Source organism: Polistes fuscatus, unplaced genomic scaffold (genome assembly GCF_010416935.1).
Source record: "Polistes fuscatus isolate 324 unplaced genomic scaffold, CU_Pfus_HIC Scaffold9, whole genome shotgun sequence".
Taxonomy (NCBI): domain Eukaryota; kingdom Metazoa; phylum Arthropoda; class Insecta; order Hymenoptera; family Vespidae; genus Polistes; species Polistes fuscatus.
Genome location: NW_025113173.1, coordinates 1592186 through 1610470, shown reverse-complemented (window position 1 = coordinate 1610470; position 18285 = coordinate 1592186). Strand labels below are relative to the sequence as shown.

The following is an 18285-nucleotide window of genomic DNA, read 5'->3' as shown; positions in this document are numbered from 1 at the left end:
AATAAATAAAAGGGTTGTTTCGTTGTGTAATAGGGTCTTGGTAAGATTTTCTTTCAAACAAGTTACTCGTAATAGAATAAAACAAAAAAAAAGAAAAGAATAAGAGTAATATAACGAAATTGTGGAAAATTGTTTTAGAAAAATAATTTGCTTAGAGAGGTACGAAATAAAGAGAAAAGAATGTTTCGTCGTGTAATAGGGGGGGGAGGGTTAACATATCATACTTGGCAAACATCTTCTTTGAAACTACGTGTATTTCGATGTCGTATAAACGCAGTCGGTTTTATTCCAGTAAATAAATCCAAGGGAGCACGAACTCGTACGCGAGACAACACCGTGGTACTGATTAGTTGATTTACTTAAACCTTCTTGTCGTAGAGATAGTAGTCGGATTGGTGTTAGTAGTAGTAGTAGTGGTGGGTAGTATTAGTGGTGGTAATGGTGTTTATGTGTTAGTGTTGTTATTGTCAGCCGTCATCGTGTCCAGCGAACGGCCTTTTCTGCAACTAGGCTAAGGCCATGAGCATCGTTGTATTCGACGTGCTGTTTCTACCACACCGTCCTAGAATCTCTCTCGAGTATTCTAGAAAAAGGCCTAGATGCTTTTTCTTTTTCCATTCACGTATACATGTATATAGTATTTTATATATATATATCTATGATACGTATGATATGTTTATATGTACGTATATGTGTATGTATAATATGTGTATATGTAATAGATATGTATATATAATATATATACTGATTGTGAGTATATACCTTCTTCGTACTCGTTTTACTCGTGGAACGAGTCTCTCCTTCTCTTCCTCTTCCTCTTCTTCTTCTTCTTCTTCTTCTTCTTCTTCTTTCCATGATTTTTCATTCTGGTACAGAGGTGCTCAATCCTTCGTAAAGAATAACATTCAAACAATTCGTCTCACGTAATATAACAATTACGAATATTATTATACTTTCGATAGACAATAAAAAAAACAAAAAAAGATTCTAATCATTCGTTCTCATATTTTTATTCTTTGTGATTTCTTTGTATGTATAATACGAATTAGACATTAATTGCAATAGTAGTATTATGTAAATCGTTTGAAATAGCATATACATATTAAATATTTATATGCTCGTCTAGGATAGACAGACTCATACCTGAGTCTTATGAGATGAATAGAAAAATAAAAAGAAACAAACTTGTGCATAGAATAATCTTTCGCGAAATATTTTTCTCTAACATTTTCTATCAACTCTACGTTCTCGATTCTTCGTTATATTTCCTCGTTCCTTCAATTCGTACGTTTTCTATGCGTGTCACATCGATCGCGAGAGAATTGCATAACCGTGATTTTTTTTTTTATGTACGTCTGCACTTTCGCGATTTCTAGTTAATGCAAGAAGGTCTCTTGGTACGATGATCGTCGTCGCGTGGTACGATGATACGATACACGTATTATACTATACACATACATACATATATACGTAATACGTATATACGTGTCTGAGGTTCTGTATATTATTATAACGCAACAGTCATCGTTGATTTTAATCGGAATAGGAACTCGACGATTGGTATAAGGAAAAGAAGCAAGCTGAGGGAGGGGGAATCACGGCTAATAAGTAGACGAGGTAAGGAAGGGGAATAGAAGGTGAAAGCATGTTAAATCTAACGGTGGACTCCCCCGTTAAAAGCAAAGAACGCCTAGACGCTTGACAGACTACTCTTGTACTTTGCACAATAGTAGGAAGCGCTAAAAATAATCCGGCTCGGCTCCGCGACGTTCTGGCCTTGGCCAGCCTCGGCTTCTTGCAATCTGGTAGTACCACCTCTCCTCTCCTCTCTTCTCTCCTCTCCTCTCCTCCTTCTTTCTTTCTCAACTTACCCTCCACTTCTCCCCCCCCCCCCACCCCGCCCCGTCTTTGCCCCTGCCCTCCTCGGCACGAAGAATGCCCACCCACATATGCAAGGCACCGTTCTGTGTTCCTACGATTTATTTTATTTTATTTTTATTTTATTTTTTTATTTTTATTTTATTTTGATTTTTTTTAATCTTTTTCACACCCCCAACTCCCTCTTCAATGCTTCTTCTTCTTCTGATTCTTCTTTTTGTTATTAATTAGTATTTCTCTTTTTTTCTTTCTATTCCTATTTTAGAAAATTTTATTGGGTTATTTTGTTTGTCCTGAAAATGTGTTTCGTTTCTTTATATTTCTTTTTCTTTTTGTTTGAGAAAAATACAGTCAAATCTTGGGATTAAATCTTTGGTTTTACTAGTAGCGTTATGAAAGACTAGGAAATAAATTTGAATTTGATGAACGAACGATGTCTCGCGAATACGTTTGACAAACGACACAAGTTTTGTTCGTAGTAAAAAGTAAAGTACGAATTAACTTGTTTCATATGTATTTATATATATTAATATTTCGTATTTAATATTATTTTAAAATATGAATAAATAATTGTGTGTGATACGAATTTATGTATCCGGTTGCCTATTATGAATTATTCTTACGAACGCAACAAAAATTTCTTCTTTATATAATAATATATTTTAAATTATACATGCACACGATATTCTAATCGAATCTAATTTAAAAATCAATTGAAAATTGAATAAAATCATAAAAAACATTTAAATTAAAAAAATAAAATATCTCAACATAATAATTAAATATTGTTTTGAGTTCAATTTAATTGAACAATTACGCAACATTTAATTTAAAATCAAATTAAAAATGATCTTAAATCGAATCTAATTTAAAAATCAATTTAAAATTAACTTTAATGATCACAAAATTTCAATTAAAATTATCGTTAGAAAAATTCGTGTGGGGGAAAAGAAGAAGAAAAAAAAAACAAAAGTACCTAACTGTGACGCTTGCGTTTATAAAATGCGAAATGAACTCTCTTCGTAAGGGGGTAAAAAAATAAAAAGTTGTATTATACTTTCCGACGAGTTATCTGATCGACGATGAATTATACTCGAAAAAAAAAAAAAAAAGTTCAATACTAGAGATGAAACGATTCGCGTTCGAGCTCTCACGAGTTAGAGAAGAGGAACGAACGTGGTGGCTTGGGGAAGATAAACTAGGAGTCTCGTTAAGATCGACGATACGACGATTTCGACGACAGCAAGGACTCGTCGTTGAAGAGCGATCGTTAAGGACGCTTTTAACGAGGAGAACCATGCAGAACCCAGGACAATGGAGGACAACCATGACGACAACGACGACTACGACTACGAAGACGACGTTCGTCTAACGTCCTTTCCTTCCTCGACTACGATGACTATGACGATGCCATGTTTCTGGCCTCTTCAATCGTGCAAACGACGCTTTCTACTTTTGCATCTATTATTATCTCTCTTTTTCTCTCTCTTTTTCTCACTATTTTTTTTCCTCTCTTTTCTACTCACACTTAAATTTCCCTAAAGAAGTATTTAGCATTAATTTTTCTATCGTAAATATGGTTTCCATTTTCAATCTACAAACAAACCCGTATTTGCTACACGTCTGATAACACTACCACTATAACAGTGTATACTTTATGTACATCATTTAAATGTATATAATAATCTCTAAAAAATAAAAAAAGAAACGCGAATTAAAAAGTATAATATTATAAAATACCGTACGCACATTTGTGACCGAACAAACAGGAAACGATACTCGACACTTTCAAAATTACCATTATTATATTTCCAGTCGTAATCAAAACTGTCTTCTGATCATTAAATCTCAAAACGGAGTCGTGTTTTACAGATATATTTCGTACAGATTTTAAGAAAAGATTATGTTGTAAGCTGTAGGTGTTAAACGTACAAGAATGATACTCGCAATTATTTTCCTGTTAAATTTCTTTTTCCTTTGTCACATCAAACTTAATAAACTGTTAAGCTCTTAGATAGAACCTGTATAAAAAAAAGAAAAAGAAAAAAAGAACAGAAAATAATTCAGAATTATAGCAGAGATCACATGTGTCATATGTGAGATTAGGAGTAATAACGAGAATGATGACGACGACGACGATGATGATGATGATGATGATGAAGATGAAGACGAATAAAAGAGAAAAGAAAAGAAAAGGACAAAAAATAAAGTAGAAGAAGAAGAAGAAGACTCGTCCTTGGCCCGTTAGGTCTTCTTCGTCATTTCTTCGCGAGAAATGTTCCTGGGCTGAAAAGGTTAGCCTCGAAATCAGCTACGCGTGCAACAGTACTAACCATCATCTCGTTTCTCTTGCTTCGTTATCCACATTCTCCTTCATTTTCTTCTTCTTCTTCTTCTTCTTCTTTCATTCAACAACCCAGGTTATGCGAACCTCGTAGCATCGGATGGATGGCGTCGGCGTTTAACGGTACCGGGAATCAATTAGTGTCGCGATCATCATCGTCATCCTACTCTTCTTCTTTCTCTATTTCTTTTTTATTTATTTCTTTATTACTATTATTATTATTTGCATTTTAGTTCGATCTACTTTTTATTATTTCCAATTTATCTCTCAAAATTTGTATATACTTTACCTGGACATTTCACGAATAATCTGAATTATATTACCATCAATGGTAATATTTGATTGAACGATAAATTGTTCTTAGAAATAATTCCACTTTCCTATGAATTTATTTAATGATTCCAAATTTTTGTTGCCAAGTAATGTAGAACAAATATTTATTATATAGTATTAACTTTTGTATAAAAATATATATGCATATTTATATGTTTACCCGACGATGCGTAGAATACGTATTATCTATATATATATATATATATATAGTCTTTATTTTTTCCTTTTCTCTTCCTCTGTCCCTCCGTTCCTCTTACTCTCCCACCCTTTATTTCCCCTACTCCCCATCTTTCTCTTTGGATCGTTCAATGCTCTCCTCCTCCTACTTCACGCTGGCTTTCCTATCTAGGTCACAGGACAAAGAGTACACCGACTAGGTCTGGCTAGACTAAAAAGAGACGAATGACGTATAGAAGAGCGAACCGACTCCGACTGTTATTATCGAAGAATTTTCCACGTTTGATACATCTTCTTCCATCCAATGTGACTTTCCTTCTTTATTCTTTTTACTTTTTAATCTATTCCACCAACAATGTATATCAAACTTTATATATATATAAATATACGTACTGTTCCAAAATAGTTTCCAATAAGTAAGCCAAATCTGATACTGCTGCTGCTTGCTACTAATCAAATTAGAGGTAAAACAAATAATACTTTTCTATAAAAAAGAAAAAGGTATGTTATCGAGCAAAATAAAACAACAATGACAATAACAAGAAAATAATAAAAGATCATTTATTTCGTATCGAACGTTTTAAAACTCGAGTTCGTATTATGGAATTTTGCGAGGCCACGTGTTTGACACCACTGCCCTACACGATCTCTACTACTACTACTACTACTACTACTACTACTACTACTCTTACTACTACTACTACTGTTACTATCAACCAAAACCAACTTACTCTTACCTCACTCCTTTTCCTTCTTCTTCCTCTTATTCTCATTCTCCTTAATTAATTCCCGAATAAAATTAGACGAAGTTAAGAGAGCAACGAATGATTAGGGGTAGGAATGAAATAAAGGTCTATAACAGAAGTTAAGGAGAGTGAATGGTCCCTTACCTGGAATAAAGTGAAAACCAAGGCAAAATCCGGTTTCCATTTCGGTCGGATTCCATTCTGCCCTTCGCGTACGTGGATGGCCACGTCGTCGCAGACTCGGGTCAAACACGTGTCTATCCCCCTCCCAACCCCACCCCACCCTATGCCCCTCTTCCTCTCGTTCACCCTCTCCCTCTCCCTGGTCGTCTCCTCATAGGCGTGGAAACCTTTTGGCGAGTCCTTCATCGCCCCATCCCGTCCCGTCCCGTCCCGTCCCGTCCGTTCCGTCTCGTCTCGTCTCGTTTCGTCTCGTCTCGTCTCGTCTCGTCTTCTCTCCTCTCCTCTCCTCTCCTCTCTCTCGTCTCTCTCTTCTCTCGTTCATGTTCACGTTCGAACGTTGAAAATCCGTTTAAAGATCGCGCCGCTTTAATCTCCTACGAAGCCGAGCGACCCGTCAATAATACAGATAAGCGTATTAAAAGTGACTCGACGCGTTCACCCGAGCCGTGGAAATCCCTTAGATTCAGTCTTTCGATCATTTTTTTTCTCCCCCCCCCCCTCTTCTTTTTGTCTTTCCCCCATTCCTTTTTTCCTTTTTTTTCTTTTCCTTTTTCCTTTTTCTTTTTAGTTTTTTCTATTTTTTTGTATTATATTTTTCTTCTTCCTTTTCTTTCTTTCTTTTTTTTCTTTCTTTCTTCCCTCTCTTTTCTTCTTATTTTTTATTTCATTTTTTATTTCGCTAGATTTTTTTAACCCAATGAATACCTTTATTATTGTTATATTAATATATTATTATTATTATTATTATTATTTTTTAATTTATATTATTATTATTATATTATATTATTATATTATTTATATTATTATTATTATTATGAATACCTTTATCCCCCCTATCCATGGATTAGGGGGCTCCTTTTTCCTTTTCCTTTTTTTTTTTCATTTTTCCTTTTTCCTTTTTCCTTTTTTCTTTTCGTTTCTTTCTATTTTTTTTGTATTATATTTTTCTTCTTTCTTTCTTCCTTTCTTCCCTCTCTTTTCTTCTCATTTTTTATTTCATTTTTTATTTCGCTAGATTTTTTTAACCCAATGAATACCTTTATTCCCCCTATCCACGGATTAGAGGGTTGCTCTTTTCCTTTCTCACCCTCCACTCCCTTTTCCTTGTTGCTGAACTTAAGACGATCTCACAAATCGTGGAGGAGAGGAAAAAGTACAAAAATAAAAGATGCGTGTACGTCCTAGTCCGTTATATTTATTATACATTTTTTTTTTCTTTTTTGCTTTTAATAGCCGTAAATTTTTCTTTTAGATCCCTCCCCTCCTCCCAATTCCCCTCGTTCATTTTACACTCGCGTAACCCTCATACAGAACCAGGGTGTATGTTGCGTTGCAAGGATGAAGCAGCAACAATGGTATCTTTTTCAAACGAGATGGACATATGTATTTTGAACAAGGCGAGGGAATATTGGGTGGGGTGATGTGGGCTGGTAGAAAGAGAGACGGAGGGAGGGAGGGAGGTAGAGGTATCAAAGGTCGCACCTGCGACATTTGCGACGCTGAACGCGACGACGTCCACCTGTCGAACGTTAAATTTACGAGCGATAGGGAAGAATTTCAAATGCGTCAGATAAGAGTAGACACGTAAAGAGAATTGTAAAAAGAAATATATTAATAAAATAACAAAATATATGTATATATATATATATATATATATATATATTTATTTAGGATTTTTCATTTAACGTAATAAACATTTTATATATAATATTATAGATATATATATATATATATATATTTATATATATTTTAATTATATTTTAATAATATATAATATAATAAATATTTAAATTTATTATTTATATATATTTAATATAATAAATATTTAAATATATATAATTAATTAAATTATATATATAATTATTAAATTATTAAATATAATAATTATTAAATTATAAAATTATTATTAAATATATAATTATTAAATTATATATATAATTATTATTATATATATAATTTAAATATTTTATATATATATATATACAGGTATATGAAAAACTGATGATAAGCTGATAACGTTTACAATAATATTCCATAAAACGGAAAAAAAAAAAGATAAAAATGAAAATGAAAATGAAAAGGGAAAAAAGGGAAATTTATCTTCTTATATCTCCCGTTTCGTTTCTATCGATACCTCGAGTTACGAGTTAAAGAAAATTCGAGGAGAGGGAACCTCCTCCTCCTCCTCCTCCTCTTCCTCGTCGTCGTCGTCGTCGTCGTCGTCGTCGTCCTCTTCGTCCTTGATGGGTCATTTCAACGTTGGAAAGGGCTCCGACTGCTTTCGCTCGTTCGTTCGTTCGTTCGCCCTTTTCTACCCATGCTGCATGCGATCCTCGGATGCAGGCATGCAAGAGGCTTAAACTGCACGTACAAAGACACACGCTTCTACGGTCTGTCTGTGTGTCTACGTCTCTCTCTCTCTCTCTTTCTTTCCTTCCCTCAATGTATATGCTTGTATGTTTGTATGTATGCGTGCAGGACTCGGTGTAAGGGAGTCGCTCGCAAGTGGGTTTGGGGCCCGTCGCGTGTTTTTGTCCCCCGTCTGGCCCCCACCGTAGCTCATCGTTTTTTGTCTGGTGCGCTGCATGCGCTGCACCATCGTAACTCCTCTCTCTCTCTCTCTCTTTTTCTTTCTCTCTTTCTCTTATACTCTCCTCCTTTCCCTCTCTTTTTTATTCTCCATCTTTCGTATTCTTTCTCCCTCGCTTTCTGCCCCTCTCTCTATCTCTCTCTTTCTCTTATTTTCTCTCTCTCTTTCTTTTTCGTTTCATCGTCATCGTCGTCATCGTTATCGTCATCGTCGTCATCGTCGTCCTGCAAGAGTCCACTCGCACTGTCGGCCCAGTACATGCGCGTGCACGTGCGTGTGCAATAGGAGGAGGAAGAGGAGGAGGAGAAAGATTCGTTCGTTCGTTCGTTCGTTGGAAGCCACCAGTCTCGGTTATGACCTCAGAAAAAGGAGGATGAGGATGAGGATGAGGATGAGAAGGAGGATGAGGAGGAGGAGGAGGAGGATATACCGGGAGAAAAGAAGTCCACGGAAGAAGAAGATCCTCTCGCGAGTATATTCAATGCACCTGCCGTGTTCGTTCATTCTTACGTTTCTTACATGTTCTCTTTAATGACTAACACGTATAATTAATATAAAAACCAAAATATATCTATATATACGCATTATACGATCGTATGAAGGAAGAGGAAACTTTGAAGGGAGGGTGGAAGGAAAAGATATAAAAAAGGGGTGGGGGGAAGGTTTTAGAAGAAAAGAAATGAGATTTAACGACACAGAAAAGAAACGAGAAGTGTTTAAGGGTGGTGGAACGGGGAGTAGGGAAAGTTAAGAAGGTTCGATCGTAAGAAAAATGGGTGGAGGGTGGGAGCGTAGGGGAGGGGGAAAGCAGCTAATCGAAATATATTCTGCAAAAGGTATGGGAAGTTTTATTTTCTTTCTCTCTAATGTCCTTTCTTTTTTTATTCCTTCTTTTTCTTTCATACGTTCAACGTAAACGACAACGACAACGACAACGTCAACGTCAACGTCAACGACGTGGACACGAGGACTATGGCAGCAGACATCCTAAACGGTCCGTCAAATATTGACACGCAAAATGTTTGCAGACTTAGACGCCGGCCGGCTGTTCCTTCTCGCACAAAAGCTGACCAAAAGTAAACCTTCCTTCTTCTTCCTCAACCTTATTTTCCTTCTTCTTCATCTACTTCTACTTCTATTTCTACTTTTACTTCTACTTCTACTTCGACTTTTTCAACCTTCTTCTCTCCTTTTTATCTTCCACCTTTTTCCTTCTTCTTCTTTTACTTCTACTTTTACTTCTACTTTTATTTCTTCATTTTCTTCATCATCTTTACCTTCTATTCGTTCTCGAAATCACTCGCGAAGTAAAGTACGTAGGGACAAGCAAACCTTCCGTGTATGTGTGCGTACGTGTCTGTGCGTGCGTACGCGTGTGTGTGTGCAAGTTTCTCTTGCACTTTGGCAGTTCAAACACGTCTTACTTCGGGGCGTGGTCGCTAATAATTCTAATAACGAATACTTCGATAGCTTACCAACCACCACCACCACCACCTCGGTTAAGAAACGAGGAATTATTTTTCAGCAAGCTCGAGAATTTTCTTACATTTACTCGATCGTTTTCTCTCCCTTTTACCCTCCCACCCCAACCCATACACACACACACGTATAAACATACGTGGCACATAAAAGCGTTCTTTTCTTCGTTAGAAGAGAGACCAACTTTCATTTTCCCTTTTTTATTTCTTTCTTTTTTTTCTTTTTTTTTTTTGTTCCAAGCCTTTCGAGGGGGAGAGGACGACGAAACTGTCTGCGTGATGCCTACTATGTTCCAGTGTGTGTTTCAAAGAGAGAAAAAGAGAGAGACAGACAGAGAGAGAGAGAGAGATAGAAAGATAGATAGAGGACGTTTAACGAGCGGTGGGTGACGAGCCGCGTTCAAACCGTTGAACTGGCGATGATGAACGTTGATAAGGTTTTATAGTCGTGTCTCATCCTGTCCCAACCAATCGCGATCACAGAATCGTCCTCGTACACACGACGAGCATCCTCGACAAACTCACCTCGACGAATATCCATTGTCCAAACAAACTTTCTCTCTTTCTCTCTCTCTCTTTCTCTCTCTCTCTCTCTCTCTCTCTCTCTCTCGCAATTCCAAATCTTTTAATTTTATTTCTTCTTCAGCGATAAAAAATAAAAACAAGAAAGAAAGAAAGAAAAAAAAACCAAATTTTCTAGTCTCCTCCGTGTCTACTACTTCTTCCCCCCTTCAACCCTCGTCAAGTTCTCATTTCGTTTCGGGTCTGTGTGTAATTTTTTTTTTCTTTTTTTCCCCCCTCCCCATAATACTACGATGACTCATTCATTGTCCGAGAACGAGAATGAACTCATCCGAATAAATTTTTCTCACCTACTTATATCTCGTGTAGAAAAATGAAACTTCGAAGGTGAAAGTATAAAGGTAAAACTGTAAATTGTTAAAACTGGAGGCCTCGTATATGGTCGTTCGTATAAACGCTTCCTGAATTCGATGTTACTACCTGGAGAAGCAGAAGCAGCAGCTAGTTAATGAGCTACCTTATTTATGACAGCTAACAGGTTGAAAGGTTCCTCGAGTGAGTCCCAATCGAGCAAACCTACCTCTCTTTTTTATTTTTAATTTTTTATTTGTATTTGTATTTTCTCTCTCTCTCTCTCTCTCTCTCGGTTCTTTTGATTTTTTTTTGTCGGGCACACGTCTATCAGCTCGAATTTCATTACGTTTTTTTTTTTTTACTAACTTTTGATGTATGACACAGAAAGAGATGGAAACTAACAGAGGAAACGAACAGAAGTTCGTTCCTTATCTTTCATTTAAATCTTCCGAGACGAAATATAATCTAGAATAAATATTTTCAGTTGTGCGCAAGGGGTGTTTTCGATTCGGCAAAGTATCGAGAATATTTCGAGTTCGAATGTTTTAACAGAGATTTAAAAGGATTTCATTTAAACGTACGTTGTAAATTTCATCGATAAAGATCTATAGTATTTTATTCTTATGTAAAAATTATGAACGATCAGACACCCCGTATATAATAAGTAAAACGAGTTAACGCGGTTATTTGTTGTAAGCGCGACGTACTTAAAAATAAACAATAAAGTCAGATGTTATGCTTACTTATTGCTTATCGTTGATATTACTTTGGCCTACGCGTAATTTGTTTTGTAAGTCGCCATTCCGATGGGCATATTAGTCAGTTTACATTTAGACGTTCAACGATTACAAGCTCTATCACACAAGGATTATCCTAGTTTTTTTATATAATTATGGTTTTAAATTATATTCGAATTAAGGATAGAAATATATTTTCAACTATATTTGTGTGATCTTAATCGACAACGTAATTATTCGTTCGATGAATATTTAAACAATTATTATTAATAGGTATTATACATATTATGTATAATTAAATTCATTTGATCGAATCGAAAATCGTAATGCGAAATAATCGAGAATCGAATAAGAAAGAGGGAGGGAGAGGGGCGACGGGAGGGGGGTGAGAATAAAGAAAACAAATTGTTAATTGGGATCGAATGCCATGCTGAGAAGACAAAATTTTCCTTCGTTGCAAAATAGATTTGCGTTATTTCGTATCGGTTCTCGAGATGTTGTACGACGAAATAAAAAAAAGAAAAAGAAAAAAAATACGATTGGCTAGCCAATAAACTTCGGTTTCCGTGATATTCACCAACGCATGAAACGTGCAACACGCGTGTGTGTGTGTGTGTGTTCCTTGAATTACGAATTTAATTCATTTTATTTGATTACTTTTCTTTTTTTTTTTTTTTTCGTTGTTTTACAAACGATCGCATATTTAATTGTTAGTCGTCGATCAACTTAACGTTGACATTACACGCGAAAAATAAAACTCATCATCATCATCATCATCATCATCATCATAATCATAATCATCTATTGGCGAAACGTTGCACGAAAATATTTAACACTAGATTTACGGGTGTTTCTCGTTCATTAGTTTTTAATGACTTAGAAACATTGTTTGAATGGAGGGTTGAGTAGAGGAGAGATAAATTAATATTTACGTATATTTCATTAGGCAACTAAAAACCAACGGATATTTTTAAAAAAATATTTAATAATATTTATAATAATATTATTATAAAAATTTTAAATTATTATAATTAAAATTATTATAAAAATATTTTATAATATTTAAGTTTTTTATATATATATATAGTAATAAAATTGTTAATGAGTCAAATTGGCTCGGTCCGTAAATTTAGTGTTAAAAAATACTGACGTAGCATTGGAATTCGTGTTAGCGTACGATCAATTAATTGAATCGGTCTAACAGAAACACGAGAGAAAGGTGAGAAATGTTGTTTCTTTAACTCTAAAGGTATTGTCATTCTTATCGAATTTTTAGTGGGTACGAGCAGTTACGTAGTGTCAGCGGTGCTCGTATTGATAGTTGGTGCGGTGTTAACAATATTGGCAGCGGTATCGCATCATCTTCATCATCGTCGGCTCGAACCATTAAACGAGTCGAATTCTGCCTCTATTTTGCATCACCATCAACATCTACATCATCATCATCATCATCATCATCATCATCATCATCATCACCATCAACATTATCAGCCACAAGCACAACAACAACAACAACAATTGCAACAATTGCAACAGCAACATCGCCGTCGTCATCAAGAAGATCGAGAAAATCCCCCTTTGGTGTTGCATCAGCAACATTCCTTGCTGCAGGATCATCACTTTCATCCTGGAACGCAAGTGAGTTATAATATTCGTTGTGTGTTTTTTATTGTATTTTCTTTTTTGTATTTTTTTAATTATTTGCCAACGTCTTTCTTTGTTTATAATTTTCCTTTGTCCGTTTGATTCGTCATCGAGATGCATCCGATGTGCATCACAGTCGTTGTTTTTTCTTCATTCTTTCTATTTTTTTTCTTTTCTTTTTATTGATGATCAAAGAGAACATTCATTCGTTATATTTCATTACACACACACACACATATATATATATATGTCGGTGATTAACCTTGCCATTGTTACTATCGTATCCCTAGATAAATAATAATATTTTTCCTGTCTGGAGGCTTAAATACTGGAGGTACACGACGTCGTTGACCTTCGACAAGATTATTACGCTATTCGCAGAACTCCGAAGGCTGTCTGTAAAAAATTTTCTCGCTGATATCTAATCTCCGTTTCTTTCTCTCTCTCTCTCTTTTTTTCTTTATTTAATATTATCGTACATAGACTGACTAACATAAGATGACGGTGTGCAACTGCAAATATCTCCAAGCGCATTTTTTTCATTCTTTCAACACAACGGAGAGACTGGTAAACGAGGTCACGATTGGCACGCGCCCATCGTTTTCTTTTCTTTCATTTCTTTTTTCTTCAGCATATTTCTTTCCTTCTCTCTCTTTCAATCTATCTACTAAGTATATACTTATCTATCTATCTATTTATCTATATGTTTGTCAGGCCTTTCACCGAGAGATTTAGTCTCGCTTTCCTCTTTTCCCTGTCGTCGGAGATCGCGAGAAACATGCAAGTGGAACACAACTATTACTGTTTATGTATGTATGTGTGCATATGTGTGTGTGTTGTTCAACGATTACACCCGTTAGCCCCTCGAAAAATGGTCACGTGCGACTTTAACACGCGTCACCGGATTCAAATGATCAAAGTCGGTTCGAACATTTTTTTTCTTACCCCCTTTTTTTCGTAACATCCGGCCTGAATGAACAATTGTCCTTAATATAAATGTCGTTGCCTTTCAACGCGAGATTTATTTAAAATAAACTAAAATATCGATATTATTTATTTCCCGATCAATGATCATTTCTTACATTAATATCAAATTCGTTCGTAAAATTTCAAATGTATTTTTATATAATTATTGTCAGGCAGTTTTCATTTTTGGATTAGACATTTAATCGTAATACTTGGAATAGAAACGATAAGACATCTATTTGGGATGTTGGAAAATCTAAACGTTGATCTAAACGTGGTCTCAGTCAGCCTCTCTCTCTCCCTCTCTCTCTTATTCGTCAGGTTGGAAACTTGGAAGTTAGTAGGAACGTTGGTACGCCAAAGTCAAGAGGTTTCCTCATCCAGTTGGTCCTACCCACTACCATCACCAATGAACACACTACCCCTTTACTTCCTCTTCTTCTTCTTCTTCTCCTCCTCCTCCTCCTCCTCCTATTCCTCTTCATCTCGTCAGTGGTACGCGAACTATTGTTATTGTAGATTGCTTCGCAAATTAGATTACGCGAAGCCCAACCTCCAAACTTGTTTCGCCATGGCAAATAGACGTTGGTGGTTGGTTGTACGTACGGTTTAAACCATCTACGACGTTTCTAAAGTACCTAGGAGTTCTCGAGCTTGGAGACTCTAGGAAAAAGAACAAATCAAACAAAAATCAAGTGTGATATAACGACTTCGAACTTACGACCATTTTGTTTTCCCCTTTTTTCGAGATTTTTCTCTATTCCGTGATTACGTTGTTATCAGGTAACGCGCGAGGAAAGAAAATTATTCCTTTTTTGTCTTATTTTTCATCCTTTCTAACTGTACTTCAAAAGTAACAGGATAAATGAAAAATCAATTAGTACGTTCAATCTCAAAATGATTCATTGTTTTAATTATAATATCAAGAACAGGAAGATTTATTGTACTCGTATAATATCGTAAATGTATACGAAAACTAATCTTAACTTAATTTTATTTTTAATCTGACTTATACTACTTAAAGTTTCTCTCTCTCTTTGTTGTCTGTCGATCACGAATCAAACGGAAGGATTCGATCGATTACGAGAATATAGAGGAAGAGAAAATAGGAAAGGAAACTAACGAGAAAGTAATGGAAGAATGGTTCGGCTTCTAAAATTTGCCATAATTCAGGATTTATTCAGGAGGGATTCTCTCCTACTTCTGTGCACGGGGTTTATTAATTCATCGTACTAACCGGACGAGGTCGGTCGTACCTATAAATGGGCGAATGCTTGATAGTCACCGTCGATGCCACGTAAAAACTTAATACACCGAACCGTAAAATAATACTCTGCGAACTAGAAATGATTTCATCCCTCGAGAACCCTCCCCAAACCTGCCTCCCACCTATCCCCCTATCCCCCTATCCCCATAATCGCGCAGAGTAAAAGATACGTGCAACGAGATACTACTATGTTCGTTTAATCAAATTTTCAAATCAACGCTAACGGAAAATTAATTACTACTACTAACTCGAAAACATTTTTTAAACGCAAACGAGATTTCTCTATATTTCTGCTTATTATATATTTTTATTATATTTATTGAAGTTATACTTCTTTTGGCGTGTTGGGGAAAATGTAATGGGGAGTGATTTTGTTCCGAGCGTCTGGAAAAACGACACCATGAAGTTTGTCGGTATTTACGACGCGCGGCAAAGCGATTTCAAGTATACGGTATGAAGTTGTCTTCTTTTCTTCTTCCTCCCCTTTTTTTCTCAAGCGGGTCACCCATCCAAATACTAATCGAACTCAGCGCTGCTTTACTTAAATGATCGAAGCGAGAACTAATACTATCACCGTACCATGGCATATATTATGATATTTTATTATTCTTTCTAATATATATATATATCGATCGATTGAAAATATGTTTCTTTCCTTTTTTTAAATAATAATAATAATAATAATAATAATAATAATAATAATAATAATAATAATAATAATAATAAATTTTTCTTTTCTGTTAAGTTATTTTTTGAAGTTATTTTTGAGGTTATTGAGGTTATGTTCGTTTTGGTACGGCAAGAAGTAAACTTCTTACGTGCGTACATAAGTACACACACCAGTTTTTTATATTTTATTATATTATATTATATATTATTATTATATTATATTATATTATTATTATATTTCTATTATATTTTTTTTCTCGATCCTTCGATACTTTCATTTCCTTTCATTTTTCTTTTTTTTCTCTTTTTTTTTTTTTTTACACAATACGTAATAACACGTAGACACTTGTTAGATTATTCAATTATAAAAAGATCACGCAAAAGTATTGCAACATATATATTCCATTGATAATCGTTATCTCCTTCTTTTTCTTTCCTTTTTTTTCTTTTTTTTTTTTAATTCTTTACGTTGCTAAATATTTTCTACGATAGCACGATAAAATACTTTTTAATAGATCTATCTATTATCTGAAACTCTACTTTACTTAGAATTTCACGTAAAATATGGAAACAGATTTTATATTTTACATCACGAATCGTCTGATATCTTTTTTTATATTATAAAAATTAACGGGGTGAATGGGGTCAAATTACAAACAGCTGATCTTAATACCTTTCCTTTTATCATTTTTCTTTTCAATCTTATTTCTCTCTCTCTCTCTCTCTCTTTTTGTAACCTAGAATTCCATTCATAAAATCTTGCGAATTTCATCCTTCTTGTCCTTGTTTACCTTATTTCTTTCTCTCTCTCTCTCTCTTTCTTTCTTCCTCGCATAGAATTCTATCAACGTGGTTGCTTTCTCTCGGGCATCGTTTTTTTCACGAGAAAAAATTTTTCCTCGATATTCTCGAACGTACGATATTTTTATTTTCTTCTTTCTTTCTTTCCTCCTACCCCCGCCCACGTCCTTTTGCCACCCACCCCTTTCCTCCCTTTTTTCTTCCGTAGCTCCTTGCTTTCTGGTTTTCCTCGTTCGATATTTCGAACAAGCCCGAAATTGTTGACATCGAAAGTCCCGAAGGTATCTTTCCCGAGGTTTCTTACGAATCGTAGGGTAAAAGCAATGGTCCGATTTGAAATTTATTATGTTTGGATCCTGTCCAACTACAATCATAGCAAAGGTTACGTAGGTGTGGGTGTGGGTGGATGTATGTATGTATGTATGTGTGTGTGTAGTCCACGGTTGGCAAATTCACGAGAACTTTGATCGGTCTGAGGAAAAAAGGGGGTAAGAAGAATAGAAAGAAAGTAGCAACACGGGAATAAGAAGATCCGTAGGAATCGATAAGAGATAATATAATAAAATAAAGTAAAAGAAATCAAAGAAATAGAAAAGAAGTCAAAAGATTTGAGCTCGTTGTGAGACTTCAAAATGAATCGCACGTTTATTCTCTCTTCTGGGATTTTCGAAATAATCAAAATATATTTAAGGATCGTTAATGTTTAACATTGATATACGTGAATTTGATTAATTATTAACGAAGAATATTTTATCATAGGAAAAATATAATTTTATCTTATTAATAATAATAATATATAATATATAATATTATTAAATTGGTAATAATAATATTATAATAATATTATATAATATTTATAATATTAATAATAATATAATATTAATATTATATTATTAAATTGATCTCGCAATAGTAATATTTGTATTTACGTAATATATATATATATATTGTTAAAAATAATATTATTACTTTTGTAAGAGTTGTACTTTATATTGTTTAATTGATTTCTTCTTTCGTTGAACGAATATATTTTTTTATCGGTTTTATGCTAAATTTTACTTCCCTCGTGTCCTTTTCTGTAATACAATTCATATCGATTTAAGAAATTTAATACAATTCTCAAATATATTTCTACGTATAAGAATTTTATTAGATATCAAAGAACGAGCGTCAAAAATTATACGTTTAATTCGTTACAATTAAAGGAACCCGTATTAATTACAAAACAATTCATTATTACGAGTATTATGTAAAAAACATTTTTACGATACTTTTTTTGGTTTACGAACCTAACGAAACCAAAAAATTATCTTTAATGTACCGTGCACTTTAATTACAAAATTACCAAAGTTGAAAATAACATTGTTACTTAACGTAAGATTAAAAAGAAAACTTGTGAAAGATTGTTAAATTTCTTTTCTTATTTTTTCTCTTAAAAAAAAGAAAAGAAAAGAATAAAAAGAGTAAAAAGAGTAAAAAGAGTGAAAAGGTGTTGCGTTTTCGTAACTAGGTGTTGTTTCTCTATGTTGCGCATATAGTATAGTCTACATATTGCGTTTGTATCGTCTAGACGGTGTATATTTCCGGAAAAAGCAA

The 18285-nt window shown here is 34.5% G+C and overlaps 1 protein-coding gene and 1 long non-coding RNA gene across 3 annotated transcripts in view; one reads left to right on the top strand and one right to left on the bottom strand.

Moving 5' to 3' along the window:
* LOC122525724 (histone-lysine N-methyltransferase Suv4-20-like) overlaps positions 1-18285 on the top strand; it is a 73743-nt gene that overhangs the window by 23719 nt on the left and 31739 nt on the right. Inside the window, exon 2 of the mRNA XM_043648651.1 lies at positions 12619-12980. Within this exon, the coding sequence (XP_043504586.1) occupies positions 12619-12980 (362 nt within the window). The remainder of the gene's footprint in view (positions 1-12618; positions 12981-18285) is intronic.
* Positions 817-5746, bottom strand: LOC122525335. 2 transcript variants are annotated; one of them, XR_006305758.1, is made up of 2 exons: positions 5623-5746; positions 817-887 (listed from the first exon to the last, which is right to left on the bottom strand). It is a non-coding gene; the product is annotated as an uncharacterized LOC122525335 (long non-coding RNA). The 2 variants fall into 2 exon arrangements; XR_006305759.1 differs by lacking the exon at positions 5623-5746 and adding an exon at positions 1227-1724.